Here is a 10,494-nt window from a genome sequence, read left to right on the forward strand (position 1 = left end):
AGACGTTTCTTGTTTTTGAAGCCCTTCCTTCGCAGATGCCGTCTGATGGTTATTGGGCTGCAGTCAACACCAGTAATGGCCTTAATTTGGGACGAGGATCGTCCCGTGTCTTGACGGACAGCCATTCGGTACCTCCGGCTCAGCGCCGGTGAGATTTTTTTGGGTCTACCACTTGATTTTTTTGTTCCATAACCCTGAGGATCTTTTAAGAAATGCAAAATGACTGTCTTACTAGAGATGAGCCGGATACTCGGCTGAAACGAGTATCCGGTACGGATAAAGCACTTTTGCAGAGTACGATTATTATACGAGTAATCGGAGTCATTATCTGTGCTCGGACTGAATGAAAATCCTCACACAGCGTCACAGCGCTCCTCCCGTCACACACGGCTCTGCTCACTCACTCACAGAACAGCTCTCTGTCTCTCAGTCACTCAGGTTCACTGCGCATCGGGACTGTTCCATAGGCTCAGTCAAGGAAGCAGAAATGATTCGTTAATTTCCCGACTGGGTCTTCGGGTACGAGTCTTTGGAAAATTTTTCACGAGAACTGCATTGGCTCAGTAGAGGAGCGCTGCAGATGTGAGGGACGTTCACTGTCTCCCGGAGAAGTGAACGCTCTGTGTTTTTAGTATGGAAAGACGTGAATTGTATTTGTTCACGGGTCATGGTGACTGGTTTTGTTGTTTTCACTTTACATTTACACTTACTTTACAGTAAAGTAAACCTCTATTAAATACAGTACAACATGACAGTTTGTATGGTTTGAAATTGTCATTTATTATCACACTGGCATTTAATTATCACGGCAAACAATTACACTGCACTAAACTTTAAGTGTTAATGTAAGGTGAAAATAACAAAACCAGTCTGTATGACTTGTGAACGAATATAATTCACGTCTTTCTATACTAAAAACACAGAGTGTTCATTTCTCCGGGAGACAGTGAACGTCCCTAGCATCTCACTCACACACACACACACACACACACACCTGGTGTGGAAATAAATTTAAAAAAAATAAAAAATAAAAAAATCATAAAAAAATTTCAAAGTTAAAAAAGAAAGTTATGTTGAACCAGCCCACTTCCTGGTTAAACCACACCCACTTCCGGGTTAGGCCCCGCCCACTCCGGATACGGATACGGATAATTCATATGGTTAACAGATACAGATAATGCTGTACTCGCTCATCCCTATGTCTTACTGCGTCCAGCCTCAGCAGCGATGGCACGTTGTGAGAGGCCTTGTTTATGCAGTTCAACAATCCTACCACGTTCAAAGACGGTGAGCTTTTTTGCCTTTGCCATCAAGAGATCTTCACAGTGTGATTACTTGACAGGAAATGACATGGAATCCAAATTTTTGCACAGATTTTGGCTTTTAAAGGCTGTGGTCTTAAACTTTTGATCAGCTGATGAACAGCCTATTTGAGTTAAATTGTTGTTTTCAATAAATTGCCTGCTCACAACTTTTGGTCTCTTGTTCCCATTTCTTCTTTTTGCATTTTGAAGCTCTACTTAGAACCTTCCTTAGATCCAACAGTGCAAAATGCAAATTCATGCAATTTTTTAACTGGTCTTAAGATTTTGATCAGGAGTGTATATTAGAGTCTCTAGTTTGAGCAATAGACGCCTCACAGGTCCTCAACTGGCAGTATCTTTGAGAAAGATGCTGGAAGCAATCTTTCAGGGCACAGGCTCTAACCCAGGTTAAAAGACACTTTCCAGCTTAAATGTTATTATTGTCATGTATATTATTCCATTCATTATCCATCTATTACCTCTACCGCTTATCCTGGAGCCAATCCTACCCAGCAAGAAGTACCATATGCTTCAGAGGTTGTTTTAATGCAAGCTTAAATTTCACATTTATTTATCTTTATAAAACAATGTCTTAAAACATCTGAAGTGTGATATGATCATGTTGAAAGTGACTGTGTTGCTTTTGAAAAACAATGTATAGACATTATATTTGCATATTGTTGAGATATCTATGTTTTGTTCTTTATCTTATGACTATGTTTTACCTATATCCTATGAATAATATCAGCTGTATAGTCTTTATAATCAATATTGCATAATACAAAGTTGACTGTGAACTGGTTAACTGAAAACAACATGTTTTCTACCGTTGGCTCCTCAGACGAACTGTGAGCCAGAAGGATGGAAACAGGAACTTGATACCCAGACAATACTTAGAATAAGCTTAGCTACAACTGTTTTTTCTTAGAATAAGGTGTCATCTTTTTGACTCAGATGTAGGGTCAGACACAGGGCACAACCACAGAAAGGGCAACGTAACAGGAACCAGACATAGCAACCGACTGGTAACCATGAACTTGTGACATTCTGATAAGTGAAATACAATTTGAGGTGAATGTCTGATTATATATACTGTGGACTTAGGATAAAACGGGGCTTCTTCCTGGTGACGTGTCCGGCAGAACCCCAGAATTCTGTAAGTATATGATAATTGTTCTTATGCAATAAACTTATACTGTGAAACTTTTGAACATGGAACTTGTCTGAATTATTAACCTTTCCCATTTGAACCTTGGTCCGGGCGAGGACCGGGCTCAACAATATGCAAAATTCCAAATGTTATTATTTTATTATTTTCTCTATTTTTGAATGGGAATTCAAATCATTTGCGCCCTTGACACAGTAGCTTGTGTTTCCTTTAACGCAGGCCAGCCACTCTTCTGCATGCATGCTTTCTGCAGGCACACATGTAGAGTATACCACCCAAAAATAAAGTCAGAAATAAAGCAACAAAGGCATTTTCTTTTGCACACAGTACAAGATTGTGGCACAATAACAAGTTATAGAAAGAAAATAACTTTTTTTTAAATGTAAATATTTTTTTTTCCTCTTGTTTGCATATATGTTGTTATGTATGAGTTTGATAATATGTGTGTATATTGAGACTATATCGACGGGTATTTTCAACAGCCTCTCTAACAATTTTTCTGAATAATGCTTTTGGAAAAAGACAGAAATACATGTGACAGCAATTTATGCGGAAGAGGTTCCAGGTGACAGGACGAAAAATGAAGGGGGGGAATGCAAAGAAAGCCGAGGGACACAAGTTATGTAACGTTTTATGAGGGACGACCGGGCTCCTTTAGCTTTGAGACATATTGCGCAAAAGAAAATGTACACATTACCAACTTGGTTCATAACTATTTACTACTTATACAGAAAGTCATAAATATATAGCCATATGTAAATTGTTTGATGTTATGTAATAAGTAAAAAGTGAATTTGCAACTAAGTTACTGATATAATCTTCATTTATTCCTCAATGCAGAGCTGATTTGGTGAATTGCACCAGAACCACAGACAATCAGCAATCCTCAGTAGATTCCCATTGTACCTTTGTACTGATTACATCTCATCAGACAATCTACATATGGCTACATATTCATGACTTTCTGTTTAAGTAGTAAGACATCAACCTGCTGAGGAAGATCCCAGTTAGATATAAAGCTATGGATCAGCTGTTAAACAGGCCTCATGGTGGGAGTGATTTCTCAGCGAGTTTTTCTATTCCTTGTTTAAATCTCTACTTTTACAACAAGACAGAAGAGAAGCCTCTAAACACATGAAAACATCAACTCCATCTGTCATCATGTACGATTTAAGAACAGACACAGTAATTGAACAATGGAGAGCACTGGGTGAAGAAACCTTTTACTGCACAAGTGTATTACATAGATGTGCAATACATGACCTGCTGATCTGAGGACATCTTCTGCTGCTGCTGTTTCATACAATAAGCTCCTTGTAGTAGTTGCAGCCTAAGAGCAGTATTGACTTGAATTACATGCAAAGAACTGTTTGAGTCGGCCGTGTTTATTCCTTGTTGCAGTGAAACTGATGCTAATGTCAACAGTGCTAACAGGAAGCAAAACCAATATTCCAGCTGTCAATGAGTAAAATAAACAAATCTACTGGAGGCGGAAGGATAGGATATGTTGTGTGTGTATTCTCCTAAACCCTCAGATGTCTCAAATGACATGGAACTGCAGAGAGGGATGTCCTAAATCAATTCTCTATGTGGAAAAATAATCTGTTTATCTTAATTTATCTCGTAGGTGTAAATAAGAATAAATGCAGACCCATGGCCTGTTGAAATCCAAACCTAATTATCATGTTTAGAGTTAATTAAGTGGGAGGAGGTTCTTTAGAAACACGTAGATAAGTCTAAATGAACCTGCTGTTTTGCATTTTGTTAAAGATTAACCAACCCGTGGCTCCATATATGGTCAAATAAATTTGACTCTGGGCCACATCAAACTTCTGCTTACACAGATGACGTCTCTGTTTCTTATCTTTTTTAAAGTGCGACTCACCTCTTTGCGGAAATCAGTTGATATCAGCTCATCTTTGAAAGCCAGAGTCACAGCAACGGAAAACAAAACATACAACTCTATTTGTTTCTTCCTTGAAGCCTTAACATTTCTAAAGCGACTTCTCTTCGGTAAGTAGATATATGTTTACCTTATGAACATAACCTTTTCACACCTGGGGTGTGGAGTCTGAGATTGAGAGCGTGGCTCATTTGTTTAAACATTTTTCTGTAGTACTTTCATGATATTTATTAACTTATTCATTCTTGTGTGGAAAATAAAAAAATGATAATAAAAGATAGAGATTTGATTCCTAGATTTGTAGCATATTCTCATACAGTGACTAAATACTTGGGTGAGATTATCACCAACGGTTTGCTTGCAGATATACAAGTAACCTTGCAAGTTCTGCAAAGAACACCAGAGTTAACCCTTTTTTTGCATTTATTTACTTCAACTGAACATACCATGTTAACCATCTAGCTCCGTTCACGCCAGCCTGTCTCATAACTTTATCCCGTCTGCCTGCAAGAAGTAGCTGTTCATAGTGAATAACCTTTTAAAAGCAGCTAGGAACAAACGTCAACACCGTCCACTCCTGGCCAGACATAATGTTTTGCAGCTGAGAAACGTACAAATAGCCTTTCAATTTAAGTCTTTGCCGTCAAAAGCGTATGATGGTAGCCCCAATATGAGGCTTATTTAGTACCAGTTTTAATCAGAAGTAAAGTATTGCACATTTTGTATATGCAGCCTTTCATTCCTACATTCTGATTGATGTTTGTTCACTTCCTTTGGTTCAGGTCCATTGACCATGGTGAGCAGTGAGGTGATTCTCTCGGTGTACATAATAACCTTCGTGATTGGCTTCCCAGCCAACCTCCTGGCTCTCTATGCCTTCAGTGTCAAGATCCATGTCAAGGCAAATCCAACAGACATCCTGCTACTCAATCTGACCGTCTCCGACCTGCTCTTCTTGATCATCCTTCCTCTCAAGATGTACGAGGCGGATTCAGACATGAATTGGAATCTGCCCCAGTTCCTGTGCACCCTCACCGCCCTCACCTTCTTCTCCACCATCTACACCAGCTCCTTATTGCTGATGGCTGTCAGTCTGGTTCGCTACATTGCTCTCGCCTTCCCTATCGCCTATCATCTGCTGCACAAACCTGTGTATGCAGTAGTGATGAGTGCAGTCATTTGGCTGATCTCCTTTGCACATTGCAGTATCACTATCATCACCCAGTACCACCCATCCCTAGCCAGCGAAACCCCTGATGACCAGGCCTATGCTTGCTATGAAAACTTTACGGAGAAGCAGCTGGATGTCGTCCTCCCGATACGTTTGGAGGCTTTCTTTGTTCTCTGCCTTGTACCTCTTGTAATTTGTGTTTACTGCTATGTGCAATGCATCTTGATCCTGTACAGCCGCCCCAGGATATCCCGCATGCAGAAGCAGAAAGCCATCGGTATGGCCTTGGGAACTCTGGCCGTGTTCCTCATTTGCGTGCTACCATACAATATCTCTCATGTAGTGAGTTTCATTAGGGGTAAGAGCCCAGAATGGAGGTACTACGTTTTGCTGCTTAGCACCTTCAACACCTGCATTGATCCCATCATATTCTACTTTTCTTCCTCTAGCTTCCACTGCAACAGTAAAAAGTCAATTTTCCGGAAACGTAAACTCACTGTTACAGAGTTACAAAATCAGGTCACAAGCTCTAACACAGAGCTCAAAGACACTGTTCAGCTTTAATGTTATTATTGTCCTGCATATTATTGCATTCATTATCCATCTATTACCTCTACCGCTTATCCTGGAGCCAATCCTACCCAGCAAGAAGTACCACATGCTTCAGAAGATGTTTTAACTCGAGCTGAAATTTCACATTTATTTATCTTAATAAAGCAATGTCTTAAACAATCTGAGGTGTGATCTGATCCTGTTGAAAGTGACTGTGGTGCTTTCGAAAACAATGTAGACCCTTTTAATACAAAATAGAGAGACATTTTATTTGGATATGCAAATTCCATATTTTATTATTTTACAGTAGGTTCTCTATTTTTATGGGAAATTACATCATTTGCACCCTTGACACAGTTTGTGTTTACTTTAACGCGGGCCAGCCACTCTTCTGCACTCATGCATTCTGTAGGCACACATGTAGAATATACCTGCAACAAAAAACAAAAAAAAAGTCAGCACACAGATATGTCAAGTACAAGATAGTCGTGCAGAAAATTATTCGTTTAAAGGACCATATTTCTTATTTTTTAGTTATCCAGTATATTTGAAGCTTGTTGTGTGAGTTTGAAAAGTTTCAAAAGCCTCTTTTACAATTGTTGTGAATAAAGCTTTGGGAAAATGAAAAGTGACAGCATTTAATTTTTTAATGTTATCATTTGTGTTTCCTGAACAGTCTTCCTTAGTCTGTGCTAACTGCGTTATAATTATATAAGAGTTCAAAGTGACTATTGACCATCAGCAAGAAACAGTAATTACAGTAAAGTCGACTTCATTTCACGTTGTTCCATTTTTTTTCTCTGTTTATTGGGACAAACCTGCAAAGAAGGTCATGAGCAGCGCCACCCAGCCTAGTATGTAGGACCAGGAAAAGCGCCAGTCACCAAAACGCTTTCCCAGGAAGTTCACCGTCACCCCGGTGTAAATGGCCATTGCAAGCAGAACGAAGAGAGCTGGCATTGTGGGCAGAGAGAGAAACTTATTAAAATGAGTTTCTGTAGTACAAGGGTCATTTCAGGTGAAGTTCACACTGTGCACACATAGTTCCTGCAACAGGCCGACTGTCCATGATATTCAAATTCACCACAAAACACGTCATTCATGCCCAGTGTGATGTTGGGAAAACATTTTATGACATTATTTGGTTACTGCAGCTTTGACTCACTGGACACAAAGAACATGATCCCAGCAGCAAATGAGCGGTTGAACCTCTCAAAGGCTGAGAAGTGGGCAAAGGAGAGGATTCCCGCAATGATGCCAGCAAAGCATGACATGGCAGAGAGGATCATGAAAGCACGGGTGGCATTCCAGTAGGCTGAGGAGGAGTAAGACGAGAAAAAGAGAACACGGTGAGGATATGTGCAGGGAGAGGAATTAAAAAATCACAAACATTTTAAATTCCAAAGTGCTGACGGTTTCAAAATCATGATGGGAATGAATCTGCCTCCTACACTGACCCCTTACACCTGAACTCAGACATGTTACTCTACATAACATGTTACATTTTCAGATTTCAGTGGATCGTGCAATAGGTTTCTACATGTTAGCCTTGTTGCTTGAACCTTTAGAATTGAGCCTACATGAGAATATTGCACTGTGTCCTTATCTCTTTATTCAAAAGGTATTGTTAAATAATCAAGAGGGATGTTAATAAAGTTAAAATAATTTGACACTTATCGATCAATTCAAGGATAAACCGACATCAATCAGGATGTTTGACAATATTATCTATTTTATGAGTGAAATGCAAACTCTGAATCATTTACATATTTCTTATTAAGCATACGCTTATATTGCAGTAATTTTTATAATAGTCACACATGTGACACTATAAAATGGATTAGTCGTGAATTCTCTAGACAAATTGTTTGAAATTATGATTTGTAATCACTTTCCAATTGTTTTCTGACGTGGCATTTTTGTTTTTTGGTTAAACATCTCGACATCTATTAGATTGTCATTAACAGATTACCATGAAACAGACATTCATGAATTATAATAATTCAAGTGAACCAATTTTGGGGGTTAAAGAAGAGATACCTGCTAAACGAATGCATGCCCATCCCCGCCTCTGTACTTTTGTTCTTGTACTACTTGCTAGCTGAGCTTATTTTTAGCCTAACATGCTAAACTATGTTTGTAAACATGGCAAAAATTCTAGTCTGCACGTTAGCATTGACATGTGACCATGTTAGCATGCTGCCACTAGCATGTAGCTTAAAGCACCAGCGTGCCTCAACCCACAAGAGTCACCAACAAATTATTGATGTACCTCCAAAGTAAGGGCGGAACGTAATCATAATTGCATTCAGACATGTTATCCTGTAAGATCTGAGGGAAATCCAAGAAGGTATTTCACCACTTACCAATGCTGTCAGTCTGCATGTAGCACTTTCCAGACATGCAGTACCTCCACAGGCCCTGATGGGCGAAGCTGCCGGACAGACGGTACTGCATCCAGTAGTCTGTGGCTGTGGAGACCACCAGCAAGATGTTCCCCACGATGGCACAAAACAGGCCCCCTCCCATGAAGCTGTACATCATGAGTGACACTATGACAGCGGCTAAGGCTTTAAGCACTGTTCAAAAAGAGAAAACAACAAGTCTCAGTTGTGATATTGTGGTAATGAAGTACAAAAAACTTGATTGAGCTTTAATTTGAATGTTTATTCAGAGGGAAAATGATGACAGAAACAGAAATACTTTGATGCAAAGGCAGGAAAAGCTTGATGTATCTAGAGCTGCCTCATGCATTCTGCTGTGGTGATGGTAACATGTGGCACAGGGGATATCGAGGGATTATCTTGGAGCTGAATGTAATAAATATCCGATGAAGGGAAGATCACCTGTTTCTAATCACGCAACATGGGCTAGGCTCTTAAGCCAGCATTCTGCCCAGCCCATACCATCTTCATTATTATTTGACCTATAGGAAATTGTGTAGAATTTATACAACCACATTTCCCCAAAGTCCTCTGGACCATTTGTGAGAAGGTGAAGAATCAGATCAGCTACGAATACTGACTGAGAATCATTTACACTTCCTCTTTCTGTCTGCAGGTACATGGGGTAGAGCTATAGTCTTTCTTTAGGCCTTTAGACGCGTCACAGCAGGAAAAGCACTTGTGTAAATAATGAAATTAATGACAGGTAATCTTGAATAGAGCAAAGCCTTGGTTAATGCTACGTGAAACACCGAAGCCTTTCCTACTCAATATATCTCCACTATGCAGTTATCCACAAAATAAGGAGGCACAGAGGTCGTCATGAGAGCTACTTGACAGAGTAATCAAACCAACCGCGATAAAATGTGTTTTTTATACAAACCTGCCGCACAAATGACAGATATGTACATATCCTCAGCCAACCACACAAAAAGTTAATCAGAAAAGGGCCTGGGATCATCAACTCACATACAACTAACAATTCTGTGAGAGATGCAGAAGCGATTCTTTGGATATTCGGTCTAAATCCTCGAAGATAAATCCATGTTGAGGTTAAATCGTGTTTCCCTGAGTATAACGACGACAACAGCAAGAACAACGATGATGTGATGTAAACCACAGCAGCGGAAATCAAACATCAGAGACAACCACCAACCACACTCATGGGTTGAGTCAGAAAAACATATATTTATCACTACCCATGAATGGAACCTGGAAAATTGAAAAGAAAATCAACCACTTTTATACAAAACACAAAGGATTTGAGCTAAAACCCTGAATGCTTATCACCATCCCACTGTGGAGACCCTCTCGACCCACCTGTGCCACATGCACCCCCTGGTCAGCCTGATATCTACTTTGTTATTTTTCTCCCTATTCTTCACCATGGATGTGGCATCAACCATTCACAAAAGAGCCTCCATCATCTTACCTGAATTTCTCAGGATATATCAATCCCCTTAAGTGTCAGTCTTTCCTCAGGGAAAGAGTGAGAGAGGGAGAGAGTGCAAGCCGGGAGTGAGCGGAACGTCAAAGAGGAAGCCCTAGGCTGGATTCCAAAAAGTTATCCTCTCCACTTTTCTGTTGATGTTGGCAAAATCCTCTAAAACAATCAGAACAGAACAAATGCACTTGAGCTGCCGGGCCAAAGGCCACGTGACTCTTTCACACCGGACTGCATGGGAGTATTTCGGGGGGTCAGGGGCATGAGGGGAGGGGTGGTGGTGTTGGGGGATGGTGTAGGGTTCTGGGATGTGAGGCCGCAGCGCCGTGCTCGTCTGTTGTTCTCTCAGGCCTTCTGGAACTGTGGATGTGCAAAGGCATGCAGTACTGCTGTGGTCAATGGAACATGCTGAAATGCACACTTTCTTTCAGGGTGCCACACACACACACAGACACACACACACACCGACACGCTTAGAGCAGACACATGACTACAGAGCTGCTTATTA

At 40.3% G+C, this 10,494-nt stretch overlaps 2 protein-coding genes across 2 annotated transcripts; one reads left to right on the forward strand and one right to left on the reverse strand.

Annotated features, from left to right (window-relative positions):
* The first annotated feature begins 5,168 nt into the window (after positions 1-5,168).
* Positions 5,169-6,110, forward strand: LOC133013918 (free fatty acid receptor 2-like). The gene has a single exon (XM_061080999.1). The coding sequence runs from the start codon at positions 5,169-5,171 to the stop codon at positions 6,108-6,110; it is 942 nt and encodes a 313-aa protein (XP_060936982.1).
* A 357-nt stretch (positions 6,111-6,467) lies between these two features.
* Positions 6,468-8,642, reverse strand: lim2.5 (lens intrinsic membrane protein 2.5). Its single transcript, XM_061081927.1, has 4 exons — positions 8,465-8,642; positions 7,264-7,413; positions 6,917-7,051; positions 6,468-6,529 (listed from the first exon to the last, which is right to left on the reverse strand). Exons 1-4 carry the CDS (start codon positions 8,640-8,642, stop codon positions 6,468-6,470), a joined length of 525 nt encoding a protein of 174 aa, XP_060937910.1.
* Positions 8,643-10,494: the final 1,852 nt, after the last annotated feature.

Source organism: Limanda limanda, chromosome 11 (genome assembly GCF_963576545.1).
Source record: "Limanda limanda chromosome 11, fLimLim1.1, whole genome shotgun sequence".
Taxonomy (NCBI): domain Eukaryota; kingdom Metazoa; phylum Chordata; class Actinopteri; order Pleuronectiformes; family Pleuronectidae; genus Limanda; species Limanda limanda.